This window comes from Tenrec ecaudatus, chromosome 1 (genome assembly GCF_050624435.1).
Source record: "Tenrec ecaudatus isolate mTenEca1 chromosome 1, mTenEca1.hap1, whole genome shotgun sequence".
Taxonomy (NCBI): Eukaryota; Metazoa; Chordata; class Mammalia; order Afrosoricida; family Tenrecidae; genus Tenrec; species Tenrec ecaudatus.
Window position 1 is genome coordinate 107254509 of NC_134530.1, and position 20172 is coordinate 107274680.

General features: G+C 35.6%; 1 protein-coding gene across 6 annotated transcripts in view; it reads right to left on the minus strand.

Moving 5' to 3' along the window:
• Positions 1-20172, minus strand: part of ZZZ3 (zinc finger ZZ-type containing 3) — an 85794-nt gene that overhangs the window by 39056 nt on the left and 26566 nt on the right. For all 6 annotated transcript variants that reach the window (XM_075557423.1, XM_075557401.1, XM_075557415.1 and 3 more), the window contains 3 exons: positions 15441-15569; positions 13672-13814; positions 7640-9192 (listed from right to left, as the gene is read on the minus strand). In XM_075557423.1, the coding sequence (XP_075413538.1) occupies positions 7640-9141 (1502 nt within the window). In that variant the 5' untranslated portion in view covers positions 9142-9192; positions 13672-13814; positions 15441-15569. The remainder of the gene's footprint in view (positions 1-7639; positions 9193-13671; positions 13815-15440; positions 15570-20172) is intronic.

Sequence of the window (20172 nt, forward strand, 5' to 3'; positions counted from 1 at the left end):
AATTTCCTATTCTACACAGTGTTATAAATTCTGTACTAGTGTCTAAATTAAAGATACTATCCATAGAATTATGTTGTACCCCAGGGGAATGATTTAAAGTGTCATGAAATAATAATGTATCTAAAGCAAACCAGAGATGTACACAAACCATAAATATGTAAATGGAATTTGGACTTGCCCTTAATTCTAGCCCCAATCTGCGTACTCTTAAGGATTTTAAGTAATAAATCCAAATCGGAAGAAGGGAATGGTATCAGAGCTTAAATTCTGGACATTAGATTTGCAGAAGACTACACATGATGGTAGAAGTCCAAAATCCATTGCACGGTCCCCCACATGAATTAGCTTTTGGTGAATGCCCTCTGAAAAGAGTTCAAGGATGTGAAGAGCCTCACTATTCAACAGAGAACAGTGTAAAATGGATCACAACAGATTTAGTTAAGTAAAATGTGAACACATTATCATTTGATCTCCTTTTTACCCATTTTAAAGATGTTTTCAATAGTTTCACCTTTTCAAGTGAGGTTTTTTGGTCATTGTTATTGGGTTTTACTTTGTTTGCCTCCTGTTTGTGTTTTGTATAATTTTCCTGTATATGAAATCCAGGGTAGGTCAACAGCAACTAGCACAGCAGGGGAGGTTGAGTGAAAACGGGGTGCTAATGAGTATGAGAAGAAAGTATTCTGAAATTGACTGTGGTGATAATCACACAAACTTCTCAATATGAATGAATGCTTACATTGTATGTTATGTGAAGTATATGCCAATAAAACTATTGGAGGAAAAGGAATACAATTTCACCCAAAACACCAAATAGTCTACAACACATATTTTTAAGAGCCTGACTTACACACTAATCTTTTCATGGAAGATGCCCTTGAAGGCTTGAGGCAAATATTCCTCTTACCAACCCACCCACCCTCAATAAACCAATCTATGATTGATAACTGGCACCAGACAACAAGAGAGTCAAAACACAGATTAGTCAATAACCAGTTTCTCTTAGAAAATGTTCTGAAAATGAATTGTCATGCAAAACCGGAGCCAATACAAGTACAGTGGTAAATCATCTGTTTGCAAACTACAGAAAAAAGGAAGAGTGTAGATCCTAAGCAGAAAGAAAAATGAAAATGAGAGATGGACTCAAATACTGATAAATTATAATTTCGTGAGGTTACATTTGGGTATTTGTAAGATTTCCATTTACATAAAATAAACCCCTTTTTAAATTCTGAGATACTTTGAGTGAATTTAATTCCTACAAGCAACATATTCTTATGAAACCAAGTATCTATCCTTGATTCATACCCATGGCGATTCTTAAGAACCTACAGGAAAGTCCACAGAGAAGGCACTCTGTCCTTGAAAAGCTTTAGTCTTGAGAGCCCTGATGAACAGTACTACTTGATCCTATAGGGTTACAGAGTCAGAAGCCATTGGATGTTAGTATTTGTTTTTATGAGGGATAAAAAAAGTTTTTGTACTAATCACTGAATTTAAATACCTGCACTTTCAAAGACTTCAGAGAGAAATTTGAAAGTCAGTACATTTTTTAAGTAGCAGATCTCATGACTTTCAAAAAGGAAAAAGCCCCTTCTCTACCATCACAAAAAAACTAAACATGGTGCCTGCTTTTCTAAATCTATGCACTAGAATTCTTGAGTTTTTCCTTCTTAACTAGAAAGCCAAAGATAACTATATTACTGTCAATTTTTTCAAGCATTACACAATCACCTCCTAGGAACAATCCAGACTACCAATCAGAACAAGATGCAAATCTTTTCTTCTCCAAAATTTTAGCCTCTTCTACAAAATAACCTACTATGACATCTAAAGAGTACACCTTCTATTACAATACTGCAACTACACAATTTCATACAATAGAGACAATCTAATAACTTCTAGTGACAACTTATTATACTTACAGGTAGCATATCTCACAGCTAAATTACCTATATAACATGCCTCACAGCTAAACTACAAATCAGTTAAGCTAATTGTCTGCTATAATTTATAATAATATAACCCAAAACAAGTCTTCCTATTTTCAGCTATTTATAACATGTTTTCAAAATTATGAATATATACAGAGAAAGCTGAGTATTAGTCTGTACAGAAAATCTTCAATAAGAGAGCCATATTAAGTACAGAATCTGACACATAGTTTTTAATAAATAGTAAACATCTGATCACAAATTAGTAATTTTATTTTAAAAATCAGAAACTTGGGAACAAATCCCAGTATTACTGCTAATAAAAAATTTAATAATACTAAATAAAGTATTTAAATAATACTGAGGGGAAAAGATGAGATGTTCTACTCTGTAAAGACATACAGACTTGGAAACCCATGGGAGCAATTCTATCCTGCTCTGTCCTTTAGGGTCACTAAGAGCTGGAATCTCCTCCAGAGCAATGAGTTTGGTTTTGCTTTGACTCATCAACTTGGGAACCTCCTACCAAAAGACTGGGTAGGACTATACAAATGTGAGGTGCTTGTTACCCACCAAAGGGATTGGACAGATTGCTATAAGACATACAACAAACTGGGGATGGTACCATGCAACAAAGTGTATGAAATCCTAATGAGGGAATTGGCCAGTTTGGTCATTGTCTAATTTAAACTAAGCCAAATCAGAGAAGAAAAATGAGGCGGTAGTGAGCTACCATCAAAAAGAACCAGCGTCTGAGGTTTTAAAGGCCTGTCTTCAAATAAGCAGCCATCTAAGTGAGGCATCAACTAAATCCACGGGGATGAAGCACAGCAGTCTGTGTGATTCAGGGACTGTAAACAATATAATACAAACCAGAAGGTGGGAAAGGTATCAGAACTTAAATTTTGGACATCAAGTTTGTAGAAGACTATGGATGACAGTGGAAACCAAAAATCCATTTATAGCATCCCCACATGGATTAAGCTTCTGCTGAATCCCTCCACCAGCGAATCTAAGGGTGCGAAGAGCTTTACTTTCCGACAGAGAGCATTGTAGGTCAAGTGCGGCAGATGTAGTTAGGTTACAATGTAATACCTTATAATCTCATCCCCATTCTGACCTTACTTCAAGGGTGTTTTGGTTTTAAATCTTTAGATATTAAAAATAGAACAGAAAGACAAATCATGTGGAAATAGAAAGCAGAGTAGCACAAAACCATTTAACCTAAGGAAAACTACCTACATGGTGAAGCAAAAAAAGTATCACCACACAATCTCTCTCTGCAAAAAATGCTCCTGAATTGGAAAGCAAAGGTTAAATTATTTTTGGGTAAAAATACCACAGCAAAGAATCACCCTTAGAAACCATTTACTGGTTGAAATAAAATATGCAAGTTTTCAAAAGAAAAAACAAAGGATACATTGAATGTTCTGAGTACTCCATTTACAAAGACGTATTTTATACAACAGCAGTTTCATCCCCAACCCCCTCTTTTATGACAAACTACAGGTGCCAACCTACCTACTATTCCACAGTTTTTACAATGAGCTAGGGAGGAATGCAGATATTCTGTCTATCTATCTATCCATCTATCTACCTATCTATACTCATATATCTAAATGCGCGCTAAAAGCCCCAAACAAGTGTTTTCAAATGCTCTATTTGAAGTCAGATTACACCACTATCATTTTACTTCACCTGTTTATACATCCAATTTTTCTGCAAACACAGTAACATGGTATTTTTTAAAGCAATACACATGAAAATATTTTATTTAGTAAATAAAAAGGTTACTTACCTATGAAATTGATTCTATGATAGGTAATAAAAAAACCATGACTACGAGAATAAAGTGTAACTCAGGGTACAGAGTTCTTGAAATTGAGGATCATGACTCTATTCCATGAGGGGTCTCATGGTAGGAAGCCAAGCTTAGGGAATTAGCCCTCAGAGGATGAAGTAAGCAAGTGTAGTTCAAAAAACTCCAGACTAGGAATTTGAAGACCACAGATCTGATCCCAACTCTACCTGTAACTCAGCATACTATCTTAAACCAATAATGTAAAACATGTAATTAATAATACATTAGGAATCAAAAGTTGTACAATGCCTCTTATGCTGTCCACATAACCCTCCAATCTGTTCATGAAAAGTTACAATCCATAGCAAAGATCCTTGTGGCTCTTTATATATAATTGGTGTTTTTGCACAATGAAAATGCTTGGCCAAACCACAGTTTTATCTGAAAATTTATTTTCCAATGACTTGCTGTGGTTCCAAGCAACGCTATGAAGATTGAAATCCAGAATTTTAATCTTCCACATTCACTCCCCTCCAAAACAGAACTTAAACATTTAATATATAAGTTTTAGCACTTCTGATTCAAAATAAACAGCAAGTTAATTGCCAAACAGCAAGAGCAAGACGAGGAAGCTGTGAAATACCATGTATTTCTTTTTAATTCCCACCCTTTAATCTTTGAGGCACTGCAGATAAAATAATCCATGGATGAATCTTCCTAGGAAAAAGGTACTCTATAGTCCTTTCCTCAGAGTAGTATTATCCCTTTGGAAAAATATATGAAAGCACATTGTAGATTTTAAGAAAAAGAAGATGGCATCTAGAGATGTAAAAAATAAAATGCAGGCAGATTGTCTACAGATGAACTCTTTCCTCACAGTATCTTTTCACTCACATATAATTAAAACCATCAATTCAATTCAGACTCATAGCAACCCTAAGGAACACAGGAGAACAGCTCTCTTATGAGACTGCAGATTGTTATGGGAGCAAACGTTCTACTATTTCTCTCACAGATAAGAACTGCTCAGGTTTCAGCTGGAAGCTTGACCTACTATGCCACTAGGGGTCCTTCAGATAAACTTCTATCTGATACTCGCGCAAACAAGATGGATACATTATAGGCTGACAGCTAAGAATACAAAGATTCTTATTACACAGTCAATGTTAGCGAAGAGATAAGTTTCAACTCAAATGGAATAAACAAAACAATCAAACTGATCTCCCCTTGGTTCTAAATAAGGATCTATGCCCTACTCAACATTTTCTAATAATAATCTATTTTTAAGATTGGCTACCAAAAAAACAAAAAAGATTGGCTACCAGGATATACTTGTTACCTACTAGTGGAGATACTTTTAGGGTATGCAATTTTAGGCTATGCCTATTTCTCAGTTTCAAAAGACAATTATCTAGATAACTTTTCTAGGACAAGAGGGGGAAAAGAAGTTGGTGGTATGTAATATGTACACAACTGTTCACTCAATTCAAACTCAAGTAACCTTATAGGATAGAGAACTCTTCCATAGGACTCCCCAGACTGTAATTCTTTGTAGCAAAAGACAACTGCATCTTCCTACCACAGGGCAGTTGGCTCTCTTGAACTGTGGCTTTGTAATTAGCAGCCCCAGTGCTCCGCACGGGCTGCCCCCAAGGCTCCTTGCATGTCTCAGAGCAGCAAAGTAGCTACTTCCAGGGTCTTTGAACAGAATTTTCAAACTGCCAGAAATTTACTTGAGCTTGGAAAGCACTACACTGATATGGCAGTGCTTTCTTAAAGATGACAACATGAATAAAACATTATATCCAACTAATTCTTGGCTCAAATACTGGTACAGGAATAGAGATCCCAGAGAAAAGACAAGGATTTTGAACAAAATAGGTTACATCTAATACCGTAATCAAACACTCACTTCAAATTTCCCTTAAGCTTATCAAGCTGTTCACCAAGTCACTCCCTCCACTTCATTTCTCCCCATTTGTTTCCTTTAGGGATTAAAATTTTTAAAGTGAAATGTAAAAAATTGGAGTCTCAAAAGTTGTTATCGTCAAGTGTTTTGGAGTAAAACATATGATTTCTTTTATCCAAAACTCAAAATACCAAACTTACTGTCAACAAGTCAATTCTGACTCATAGAGACTCTATAGGATAGGGCAGAATTGCCCCTGTGGGTTTCCATGACTCTAAATAACTCTTTATGGAAGTAGAAAGTCACCCAATAATAATTGGGTGACCCAATATAGTCACCCAGTAACTGTCCAAACAAGGCAACCAGCACTCAAATTCCCAAGTATTATGTATACCCTTAGGGAAACCATGAAACTGTATAATTCTCAGCCCCAAAGGATTATAAAATATGGAACACAATGACTTTTAAAGGTTAATGGCCACTATCTCTAGATAAATGCTTTATTCAAAAGAACATCAACCTTTCAGAATCACATCACGATTGTTCACAAAAAAGCAGCCTATAACGAATTACGGAAATGTTTTCAATGAATAACAATTAACTAGCCACGTTTTAAGAATATCTTTTCCCACTCAAAAAAAAGGGTTGGGGGGACACAAACAAAGCACAGAATATTTTGTAAAAATTCACAGTCAAGTACTTAGAATTTCTTCAACACATATCTAGCTATATAGATACATACATATGTGCATGTACATGTATATATACACGTAGTCCACTCCCTTAAGCCTGTACTTTATCAATGTTACTGTGAAAGAGGTATTATATAGAGGAGATTTTAAGTTGTTTTTAACTTAAAAAGAAAACCAAAAAACGTCATCTAACAGTTGTTTTGATAGATCAAACCTGAAAATGCTTGTTTACACTGAAACTATTTTATAAAATACTGTAGAAAAATTACTATTAATCTCAACACTGAAAAACTATCTAAAAAGAAGAAAACAAAGGAAAATTTCGAGCACAAACCTATACTGAAAAGCCATCTTATTAGCATATGGAATCTAATGCTTGGCAAAGGGTTATGTCTCACAATCAACATCTGATGCACTGATCTGATACATAACAAGATCTGACAGTTATCACATAACTCTCAAAGCAAGACATTTTTATATAACCTACATCATGTAACAGTGATGTACTGATTCAAAAGCTTAGTCTGTAGAACTAACAAAGGTGATCATATGTCTGTTACTGATCATATTTATAATGGCAACGTTACACTCCTTCTCTAGATTACTTAACTTCATAATTATCTCCAATTCGTTTGTAGTACTGCCCAGAATACTTTAAAAGCACTCTAACAAAACTGAGAATTTTGCACCAAGAATTCTTAATCTAAAGTGTCTTTATGGTAAAGATTAAGAAATGGTGTTATTTAAAATTTCCTCTTGTATTCAGCATCAGGAAAAGCTGCCAAATGCTTCACAAAAACTAAACACACTAACTACTGCTAATGTTAATTACCACATAAAACTAACTGTCGGGGGTGGGGGGGTATAAAAAAAAAATGAAACTAACTGTCTTCCTGTTAACAAGGGCATTTACTTCTTTAAGTAAAAGCCCAAAACAATGTATAAGGCACATTTTTAAAAATAAAAAACTCTGATTAAGAAATAAATATAAGATTTTAAAAACTTCTATAAAACTTTGTTTTAAAGTAAAAATATATTAGGTTTCCACATGCCACTTCTATTTTAATTAAGACATGAAATGTCAGAACTATTCAAAAAAGATTGCTATGCAGGAAGAGAATAAGGTGGGTTTTAAAGCTTTTCTCTTTTGAAGGTTTTTGTTTTAAGAGTTGGGAAAATCACTGAAACCTAAAATTTTGGCTAAAGCCTTAATTTTACCTATACTAAAAATGCTACAAATAGATACAGAAAACTTGGGAATAAAAAACAAAGCAGAATTCATGGTTACCATATTTACACATACTCTTTGTTGTGTTTCAGTGCCACATGATCTGATTCAAAGTAATAAACATCAGGATCATCATCTTCCTCTTCTGTAATATGCTGATTGGCACTCTCTTTGGCAGATGACAAAGGTCCAACATTCAGCCTTGCCTCTGAAGGTGGTTTACTTAGTCCTTCATTTCCATAGTTTTCAGAGTCACAACATATCCTTTTTTCATTCCGAGAAATTTCTTCAGGATCAATGTGAGACTCACTTATATTACCACTAATCGCTGGGTTTGCTTCATTAGGACTAAGATTATTCTCCTCAAATTGTCCATTTTCTCTGCAAGGAGAACTGTTTTTACTGGGACTACCTTTGGTGGGGGCTGCCCTTCGTGGTGAAGTTCTCAGAGTATATCGATGTTCTTGAGGTTCTGACAAAGACATCATGTGAGCTGAAATACAGTCTAGCACAGAAGATTGTTCTGATTCTCCAGAGACTTGCACTCTCTCAAGATCAGTATCCAGGATGTTAGTGGTGTTTTCGTGACACCGCTCTTTTGAGGCACTGCTATCTCCCACCACATCTACTTCTTCCTCAGAATCCCTTAAAGATGAGTGAATTTCAGAAAAGGGCCCTTTAGCTGGCTCAATAGTCAGCTGATTAATATGTTCCACAGGCAGGCAGGCAGTTACTAGTTTGTGGTCCTCCAACTTGGCCTGCACTTCTGAATTTGTGCAAGGCACGTTATGGTCTATAAAACTGTCCTCCTTCCTATCAAGGAATATTGAAGTCTGGGTATCCAAATCCCCATTTTCAGCTACTGATTTTTCCTGCAATACACAGGAACCAGTGCTATTTTGTTTAGTACTGCCATCAGGCTGACAGTCATCACAGTTTGTAACAGCCGAATCACTGTCATCAACACCATTGACAGCCAAAAAGTTTGTGATTTCTTCCACTACTGCAGATTTAAGTGGCCCTTCCTCAACGATATTCACCTTTTTAATTTCCCTTTTCTCACAATCATCCAGTATAAGACATCGACAAGCTCTTTTAGTCCCTTGAAAATCTGCATCATTGTCCACTACGGTGTTCCTCGGTTCTCCTGACTCCTTGTCTGATTTTATAGGTGAGTCTTCTTCTGAACTGTTTGGTGCTTCAGATCTAAGGCAACGCTTTATTCGTTTTAAAACTGGAGAAACGGGTTCTGTTTGCCTTCGCTCACAATTTTCTACAGTCTGCCTTTCTATGTTATCCTTTTCTGAAGAAGAAAGCCCTCGTTTCCTAGGGCTTACCCATGATTCTCGAGTACTCTGCTGTTTTACATCAGTGGTTCTTCCATTATTATTGCCTTTCTGAATCTGCACAGGCTCTGGTCTCTTCTTTGGTGATCTTGATCTTACTTGAGAATGAGAAGAAACTTCTTCAGGGTGAGCAATGCTACGATTCCTTAAAGTTCTACCACAAAAAGATTCATCCAAGCCGTTTAACCCCACTGTTGATCTTGTAACACGAGTAGATCGGGAAGCAGCCATACTATGGCAAGTCCCTACAATACGGTCATCATGATCCACTCATTGGGAAACCTTCAAAAACGTAAACAAAATAATGAGAAAAAGGTAATAGTTAATATATCTAAAGCAAAAGTACAAAGTTCTAACTTTTTAAGCCAAGTATAGTCAATATTAATATTCTATTGTATAATTTCTTTTACTAACATGTCATATAGTGATATTGGTAACAGCTAACAGTTACTTGGCATGTAATTATATTCCAGGAACCATTCTATGTGCTTTGCATATCATGACTCACTGTAAGTCTCAAAAGAACCCAGAAAAGTACTTTCCCAACCCTACATCCAAAATGGGAAGCAGACAGACAGTGGACAAGCTCTAAGACCACACAGCTGGAAGCGGTAGCGCTGTAAAGGATTAGTGAAGCGGTGCAAGTGAAGGCAGCCCTCTAAACCTGCCTAACGGTTCCGCTGCCTCTCAGACACCTGAGCATGTAGTGCTAAAAAAGATGGGGTCACGTCTCCATTGTAACCAATAATCTTGAGTTCATGTAATAGCAGTATTACAGAAATCATCCCTTCTTTTTCTTTTTCATTTTATCCCCAGAATATTCCTGAAAGGTAGGAAGGTACATTGCTTAATTCATTCTTACTTAAGTGAGTTTCAGAGAAAATCCCTACACAACATACCATGCAACAGTAAAATTTTTTTTGTTGTTGCAGTGGAATTTTTTTGTAAATAAGTAGAGGAACCCAGTTTGAATTGGAAAACAAAACAGAGCAAAGCCAAGTCTCCTTAATCAGTCAAATGGAGCTATAAATCAGCAAGCAAGAGGAAGGATTCTAAAGAGGATAAAAGATGGGAACAAGGTCTCTAAAGCAAATATTTAAACTTTGATGACACATGTAACTCCACCCATCCTTTTTCAACTCTGTGTGTCCATGCATTCAATTATTTTAATGAGTGATTTGGGACATAAGTAGATTTTCTGGTGTGGATGCTTGGTGTTTCTAAGGCAAAAATGGAAAGAAAATAGAAAAGGTGACCTGATTCATTTGGATAAACTTTTTGAATGACATATTCCAAAGGAATAAAGGAACTATTAACACTCCCTGCTCCTCTTCTATTGAGCTCTCTTACGTGCTTTACTACTTCTCTGCTTAACTTAGAATGGATGCAGGATGCTAAGACAGAGGTTAAGTAGTGTGAAGCTTCACAGTACCCTCCCAGCCCCACCGCCCCCTGCCAATTAGTAATCTTTTCCATAGCCTCCCTTTTAAAACATAATCCTCCAAATGTCATTCCAACCCTCACCTCAAATCAGTTTCCCCTTTGCCTCACCTTAAAGTATCTAACAGTAGAAAGATTATGAAGAATTAGAGAAGACAAAGCAGAATATTACATTAAAAAAAGAAAGAACCAAAAAAAGAGAAAGAACCACTGTGTCTTGTAAAATATGTAAGATGGTTGAATTGTTACATGATATAGCATATTTTCAAAAAATTAACAAAAATGTTATCCTTACATGACACACACAACGAGCTCTGAAGAACATCTGGCTCTAGGGCATTCCAAAGCAACCAAGTGAATAATATGTAAGGGATACTGATCAAAACTTAAGAACAGTGCTCGCTTTAGCAGCACAGACACTAAAACTTAAGAACATTTTTTTACAATAATCTCTTAATATTGTGGTATTTAGTTGAGGAACTAAATGAAACTGTCTTTCACAAAAATCTTGTCATCAAAATTACAGTCTATTACTTTTATTCACTGGTAACAAACATTTCTCATGAATTTCTACTTTTGCCAAAATTCAAGTTAAACTTTGAGTGATGTTTCAAAAGCATTAAATTCCATTTCCTTTGGTGCTCATGTCTAGAGATCTCAAACTGAACGGTTATAGGTCTTTAAATATTAATTTAAATGTATAAAGAAAACAATGTACATCTTTGTTATTTAATTATACTCATAATTCAGATATATGGATCAAAAATAAGACTGTCAAAATAATATTATACAAATATACAAAAATACTTGGTTATTTTTTACTTTCTAAAATGTAATATCAATTAAGGTAATATCAACCTCAAACTATTTTAATTCTAATAATAGGCACTTCTGCAAATCTGAGTAAGAGCAAAATCTCTACCTTGTTGTATAAATTTTCTACAGAGAGGTTAAGTTGGATGAAATAAATCAAGTAGTAGTACCCAGAAATACTTACAAATTGTTTGTAAAAAAATTCTGTTTGTATTATATTATATATACTACTACATAATACTAAAATAGCCTATTTTATTTCATCCTTTCAGTAATTAAAATATTAAACCTCTTGTTTCTTTTGCTACCTCAAACTGCTTTTTAATCCAATTGACCACTACAAAGCCAAAGTTTTACAGTTCTCAAGTTCTGTGCTTGTGGGTCATATTTAAAATTAACCTCTTTACTAACAAAGACCCTTTTGATACCTCAAATTCTTGCAACTCACAGTGTGCTCTCAAAGACAGTATCATGAGCATCTTCTGTAAGCAAATTCCTAGGTGACTTCTATATACATTTAAAAATGTGGAAAGTAAGGCCACTATACCTAAGCATTCTAATAAATACATTAATTAAGTTACCAACTAAATTAGCCATATCACTGGCATACTTTTTAATTCCTTATTTGGTCCTAATAATAATAAAATTTAAATAAAGCTATGATCCTTTTGGCTAAGGAAGTAGCAAATAAAGGACTATTTAAAACTCTTTTCCTGAAATGACGATATTGCATACACTGAAAATTATTGAACTGGTTAAAATTATAAAGATTGGTATTAAAATAATTTAATTCTTAGTTTTTTATTCTAACCTTTTCTTCTATATCTTTTCTATTTTGGATTGGCATATGTAAAGATATATAATTTCTATAGCTACCTAATAAAGTCTAAAACGCAATGATCAAAAAGATCTTAACTAGGCCTCAGCAATGTTTGTCGTGGTTGGCAAAGCATTATTTTTACAGTAGTTGTTTATCCCATTTTAGTTGCATAAAACAATTACTGAAGAAATCTAGTCAAGAGGTTGGGAGCACAAAATTATTTTCCTTCCAAATACCAAGATGCTAAGGTAACAAACTAAAAACCTCCTGCTAATTAACTAAGCAGGGAGCATGTGAAAACTTAGGTGAGCACCCATTTGGAACTAGAAATTTAATCATTCTAGCTTTAAGGGAAGTAAGGGAAACCATTAGCTAATATATTTTTATTGGCAAAACCCAACCAATTAACTAGACTGAAGTGTTTACTACATGCTATCCATCAACAAACAATAAAAACTTTCTAGAATACAGAAAAAAGAGTGATCATACACAAGAATGGGACAGACTCCCTTCCTTCACACTCCACCTTAGTAAATTGTCATGTATTGGAGGCAGATCTGTCCATTCATATTAAAACCAAATTCAACCTAGAATTCCATATATTCCACTCATGTATTTACTGCTAGCTTCCCTACCCAAAATGTGACTCTATTTTAACCACAAATCTGCAGGATTCTGAAACAATTTTAAACTATACTACGTTCCAAAATATAGTACATTCCCAGCTCCTGTGATAATATCTGCATAACTCCATCTATAAAAACTAAAAGGAATAATAAATACTATGCTAAAATAGCCCACTTAATAAAGCTCGTTATTACTTACTAGTGAAAAAAAAAACTCAAAAAGACATTTTAAAGACACTGCCTGCAACCTTTTATTCCTACAACAAATACTAAAGTGAGATGATAAAAATTAGAATCAAGGAATAGGCAATCATCTACTAACAACAATGTTCTAACTGAAATATAATATTTAAAGTGAATAATGTTTAGGAAATGGTCATGATATATGTTATATAATCATGTAAAATGCCTAAGTGAAAGGAAAAAATGAGCAAGAGTAACTGGGAAGTGTCACCAACATACTTTTTCTAGTTGTCTAGAATATAAAGCATATTATCGCTCACTGTTTGGTAGGTTCAACCCAAACACTTAAAAATACTAAGTTATCCTTGTCATGCATTTTTAAACATTATTTCATCTGTGGAATGACAATATCCATAAGGTTAAAAGTAGAAGAGTGAAACCTGGGAACCCACCTATGCTATTCAATTTAAGGTTAATATTAGCCTCTTTGAAATCTGGGAATTTATATTATTTACTCTCTTTTTAAAAGATCTCTTCTTCCTTTTAAGAATGACAGATACACAGCAATACATGAATACATAGTTTTAAAAAGAAATTTAAGAATTTAATAATGTCCAGTTAGTGAAAATTATGTAGGGTGCAAAAGTAGGTATAAAGACTAAAGATCACAATGTACTCAGTTTCTGCATTTAACTTGTTGCTAGGAAAAAGAGTAGGAAAATATTTCATTTCCTAAGCCATGCCGAATAGCTTCACACTCCTATTAACAGCCAGCAAAGGATAAAGTACATCCACGTAGAGGATGAAGTACAGAAAGTTAACAAGTGCCCCCCGCCACACTTGAAACTATAGGGATTTTCACAAAACTAAATGACTTACCTGTACAACCAAAGATCTATTCATTGTGGAAATATCTCTTTTCTCTATATCCTGAAGGAGTTGGAGCTATGATCTAAAAAAAGCTTAAGCATCAGGGTTTCAGCTTCTGCCATGAAGAAGACTAGAACCTCTTAAATCCATGTCTTTAAAATAAAGTTAAAAAAGAGAAAGAATTAAAGAAGGTCCACTTACACTTACAGATTTACTCCTATAACAGAGGATATGCGAAAAGTAATAAAATATTTATAGTGACACCTTTGGAACTGCTTGTAATTACGTAAGCTAAAGGATACTAAGAATCTGAAATAAAACTTTTAGAAACAAACATAAAACAAAAAGAACTTGAAATACACCTATACTTTTATGACCACTCAACATTGGTGTGAGTCAAAATGTGACTCAGTTCCTTTCTATAGTCTGTTCTAAGACAATTTTTCTTAGGTGAACCAAAAATTGCCCTTGATAAAAGACTTCCCACAATGAAATATATAATCTCTTACTTTTACTCTAAAGAGCATACAAAACTTGGAGTTGCAAGTATTCAAAATTGGGCACTAAACAACAAAAATCATTTATATTATTTATATAAATGCATTTCGAAAAGCAGAAGTTTCCTTCCACACCAAAGTATCAACCAAGTCTTCCATCAATATGGAATAACGGTGATGCTTAAGTGCTACAAGACTCAATTATAAATGGTAATTTCTATTATTCCTGCAGATAGAAACCCAACAAGGTAAAAAACAATAAACATTTTTAGTACGCAAACATTCAGAAACTTAAATTCTGATTCTATTCAATGCTCGGTCTAGTTAATTTTAGCATTACTTATAGCAAAATTATGGTTATGAAGTAGCAACAAAAATAATTTTTATGGCTGGGGAGTCACCACAACATGAGAAGCTATATTAAAGGGTTGTGGCATTAGGAAGGCTGAGAACCACTGGCCTAGTTGAATTATGAGTGTCCATCTAGAAACATGGAACACCAGGCAAAAGATATCTATAATAGAAACTGTCACTTTATTATAAACATAAAACTAGTCTAAAAGTGATACTATTTTTGGTAAGGAATTACAATTTAAGGATCAACTCAATTATAATACTTTGTAAACCAGAGTTATTACTTAATAAAAATATTATTAACTGTTTTAGGCAGCTAGAAGAACAACTGGGCTAATATCTCTAGATGCAACATCTCTCAAACATAGCTTGAAAGTCTTTGAAAAAGGAAATTATATAACATTATTCAAGTAATACAACACTTAAAAATACTTCTTTTATACTAATATGGAAAGGGAGCACAGTGACATTTCTATAAAAAGTCTTGTCTTAAAAATGCACACTTCTTATAATACAGAAAACAACTGACAATGTACCCAGCACCGAAAGCCTTTCATGGACATTGGAAAACATATTCCACAGTGAGGTCAAAGTAATCAGTACATTACAAGCAAATGGAGAATCTTTAAAAATATGTCTCTGAACTTATCCAGATATGCCCATTCTATTACTATCAAATTTTAGCCTGCCCCAATAATACCTATTTGGATAATTTGTATTCCCCTTAGGCTTATATTTACCAGGCAAAAATATCTTCAACTGATATTGTTCTGGAAGAATTGATACTTACAACTGAGTTGTACCAATATTAAGATAGATAGGATCTTGCAGACGTGTTTCTTAAAAGCCTGCTACATTGAAAAAAGGAACCCTAGTCAATGATGTCTGCTAATGTCTACTTGGTCTTAATTGAAAATTTTTTCTTACCTTGTTATGAGTGTTTCGCCTAGTATTTGACTCCCAAGAGTCTGCATTTATAAGTCATCATTGTAAATGTCCTTGTTATACTGAGACTTCAAGTATTATTTATATGGTTGTATTAGCACAACTTGATATCTGTAAAGGGAAACCACAATACAGTCACTATGGATGTTTTACTGTTCACATGTTTGTGGATAAAAGATTATTTTAAATACTTACATAACATACTTCATTTTCTAATAATTTTCACAGATAACACCTTAAATTTGGTTATAAAATATATGCTAATTTCAGAGTAAGATGATTCGCTGAAACTATTACTAATTCTTCTCAAAGTATCTAATTTATCAAAATGTAATTCTAAATAATAACTCCTACAAACGTAAAGTCTCCTTGGATCTTCCTTTTGACTACCAATGCAGTCAATACACACCTCACATTACAGAAGTCTGTGACAGTTCAGATGCGGACAGAAACGCCTATCTTTCCTACTACACAATAGAAAAATCTATATTGCTTAAAGTTAATGATTTCTCTTAAATGACTTTAAAACATTTAATATTTTTTCACCTTTTAATATTTTATTCTTAATACATTTTGCAGGATTTGGACAAACTTATCACACAAGTAAGCTAGCAGTGGTCTACAATAGGGATCATTCAGTTTGGGGTCTTGGTGGGAGGAACAGTTTTATAAAAAACAGTCCCACAAAGATTAGGGGGAAGTACATCATTTCCATCAAGAGTTGGGAGGGATGCACATCCTATGGACCCAGGGTCTCTGTACTAAGAACTTCTCAGACTCAGGAGACAGTGCTGTAATACTGGAAATTGCACAAAACAGCTCAAGATAATATGGGTAAAGAAAACTAGCCTAGGCACTAGCTACGATGAGCTTCAGAGTAGTCTGTATCTGACACTTGAAGGCAGAGTCAAAAGAGCTACAATTGTCTGAGCAGGGCTCCATAAAAGGCACAACGGCTGTACACCCTGCATACCTGCAGACACAGCCTTGTAGAAGCTGAAAGCTGACTTGGTTGGAAGCTGTCCTAATTGACAGCTGTAGCCTGTTGTCTAAGTTGTTTTTGTTTCTTGTAAATTGATACTTGATTCTGAATTGTATTCCTGTATTTCCCCTAAAGAACCCCAGGATTATGCTTTCAGCCTATGAATTCTGTGTGGCTATTGTAGTGAAATAAAGAATGCTAAGGGAGAGAAAGCTGCTGCCGAATTGGTAAAAAGGATGGAGAACAGAGGTATGTCTAACTTCCACCTTCTAGGAAACAGTTTACAGCTGATGCTGGCTCTTCTCCCTCCTTGTAAAGTTTGAGGAATGTCGATGCTAGTGCATCTCAGAAATGAACAGAATGTAAATGTGAGTTTAAAAATAAATAAATGTGAGTGTAAATAAATTATGATGTTGCCATACAAATAAGTATCTTAAAAACACGCATTTTATTGTTGATTAGCCTCTGAGAAACATATCCAAGTGCTCAATATGATAAGTTTTATACAAAACTCAAGTTATTTTAGGGGGGAGACCTGATATCAAAGAGTTCAAGAAGAAAGAAAATGTTTTGAAACAGACTGTGGTAGCAATTGTTCAATACTGCTTGGTGTGAGTAAACTATGAAATGTTATGATAACTGTTAAGAGCTATCAATAAAATGATTTTTTTTTAAAAACCCTCTGTTATTTTAACTGATACATCTGTGGGGGAAATGAGCTAATATTCTATGATGCCATTGCTAGAATGCCAAAGTTCTACCAGTAAGAAAGAATAATAATCTAAATGGAAAATGAAGAAAACCTTTGATCTATCCTGTTGTTAACCAACTTGATCTTCTCAGAGAAGAGTTTCATTAACAATAAAGTAGTAAAATAGTAAAAGAATGAAGAAAGTGTTCTAAAACTGATTGTGGTGATGATTGTACAACTCCTCTTGATGTGACTGAATTCTAGGATGCATGAATTATATGACAATAAAACTGTTATAAAAAAATACTGGCCCAACAAGCCCCGAGGACAAAATTCCTGCTCAGAAGAGCCAATGCACAGAGAGGACCATAGGGCTGGCCCCACCACAAGACACAGACACATGTCCCTCACTGACCCAAAGCACTCTGGGGAACAACCGGGGAGACACAGTGCAGGAATTGTATCCTATCCGACTCCATCACACTGGGGTGATACACTATGGGCAAGCAACAGAGCAGCAAAGGGTGAAAAGCGATGAAGTCACCGGGGACTATCTCAAAAATAGATCTGGGGCGATGGTGGTACCCCATGACTGGAAAACACTCCTACAGGTCAACAAACAGACCTGGAATTATTATTTTTTTTAAACAATTTATTGGGGCTCATACAATTCTTATCACAGTTCATACATAAACATACATCAATTGTATAAAGCACATCTGTACAGTCTTTGCCCTAATCATTTTTTACTCCTCTTTACTTTTTTTACATTTTATTAGGGACTCATACAACTCTTATCACAATCCATACAAACACATACATCAATTGTATAAAGCACATCCATACATTCCCTGCCCCAATCATTCTCAAGGCATCTGCTCTCCACTTAAGCCCCTTGCATCAGGTCCTCTTTTTTTCCCCCTCCCTCCCTCCCCTTTCCCCCCTCCCTCATGTGCCCTTGGTAATTTATACATCGTTATTTTGTCATATCTTGCCCTATCCGGAGTCTCCCTTCCCCCCTTCTCTGCTGTCCCTCTCCCAGGGAAGAGGTCACATGTGGATCCTTGTAATCAGTTCCCCCTTTCCAACCCACTCACCCTACACTCTCCCAGCATTGTCCCTCACACCCTTGGTCCTGAAGGTATCATCCACCCTGGATTCCCTATACCTCCAGCCCTCATATGTACCAGTGTACAGCCTCTGTCCTATCCAGCCCTGCAAGGTAGAATTCGGATCATGGTAGTTGGGGGGAGGAAGCATCCAGGATCTGGGGGAAAGCTGTGTTCTTCATCGGTACTATCTCGCACCCTAATTAACCCATCTCCTCGCCTAAACCCCTCTATGAGGGGATCTCCATTGGCCGACACTTGGGCCTTGGGTCTCCACTCTGCACTTCCCTCTTCATTTAATATGATATATATATATACACATATACATATACACATATATACACATACATACACACACTTATATCTCTTTTTTTTTTGCATGATGCCTTATACCTGGTCCCTTGGCACCTCGTGATTGCACTGGCCCGTGTGCTTCTTCCATGTGACCTGGAATTATTTATAGGATTTTCTTTCTTTTTTTTTTGGTCATTGGTCTTTTTGTTGTTGCTATTTTGTTGTTTTGTTTTCTTTTGTTGTTTTGTTTGGCTTTTGTTGTTTTATTGTCTCTGCATGTCTATCTAGATAAGATAGGTAGGATAAGCAATCTGGAGGGGAAAACAATAGAACTGTGGTGGGGGGGGGAGACACAGATCTGGAGGCATTGGAAAGGAAGTGAGTGTTAACAAACCCAGGGGCAAAGGAACAAGTGATCTAAATTCGATGGTGAGGAGGGCATAGGATGCCTGGTGGGGCTTAATCAAAGGCAATGTTACTGAGAGGAATTACTGAAACCCCAATCAAGGTCGAACATTATAGTGGGACAACAGGAAAGTAAAAGTAAATAGAGGAAATAACTAGGAGACAAAGGACATTTATAGAGGTTTAAATACAGGCACGTACATATGTAAATATATCTAAATATAATAGGAAAACAGATCTATATGCATATATTTTTATGTTAAGTATTAAGGTAGCAAATGGGCACTGGGCCTCTACTCAAGTACTCCCTCAATGAAAGAATGCTTTGTTCTAAATATCTGGCATTCTGAGATGTTCACCTTCCAGATAAGATCACTGAAGACAAAAAGGATGCATAAGCAAATGTGGTGAAGAAAGCTGATGGTGCCTAGCTATCAAAAGATATAGCCTCTGGGGTCTTAAAGGCTTGAAGATAAACAAGTGGCCATCTATCTAGCTGAGAAGCAACAAAGCCCACATGGAAGAATCACACCAGCCTGTGTGAGCACAAGGTGTCCATGGGATCAAGTATCAAGCATCTAAGACCCAGGACCAAAAAATCATATCAATGAGAATGAGGGGGAGTGCAGAGTAGAGACCCAAAGCCCATCTGTAGACAATTGGACATCCCCTTACAGAAGGGTCACAAGGTAGAGACAAGTCAGTCCGGGTGCAGTGTAGCACCGATGAAACATACAACTTTCCCCTAGTTTTTTAATGCTTCCTCCCCCCGTTATCATGATCCCAATTCTACCTTGCAAATCTTGCTAGACCATAGCATGTACACGGGTACAGATAAGAGCTCACAAAACAAAACAGCAGTATAAATAGAGCTCACAAAACAGGGAATCCAGGATAGATAAACCCCTCAGGACCAATAATGAGACTAGAGATACCAAAAGGTGGGGGGTAAAAGGCGGAACCGATTACATTAATCTACCTATAACCCCTCTCCAAGGAAATAACAGAAAAGTAAGTGAAGGGAGACAAAAGTTGACATAAGACATGAAAAACAAATTTTAATAAATTACTAAAGGTTCATGAGGCAGGGGAAAGTGGGGAGAATGAGGAGCTGATATCAAGAGCTCAAGTAGAAAGAAACTGCTTTGAAACTGATGGATGGCAACATATATAAAAACGTGCTTGACACAAGGGACGTATGTATGGATTGTGATAAGAACTATAAGAGCACTC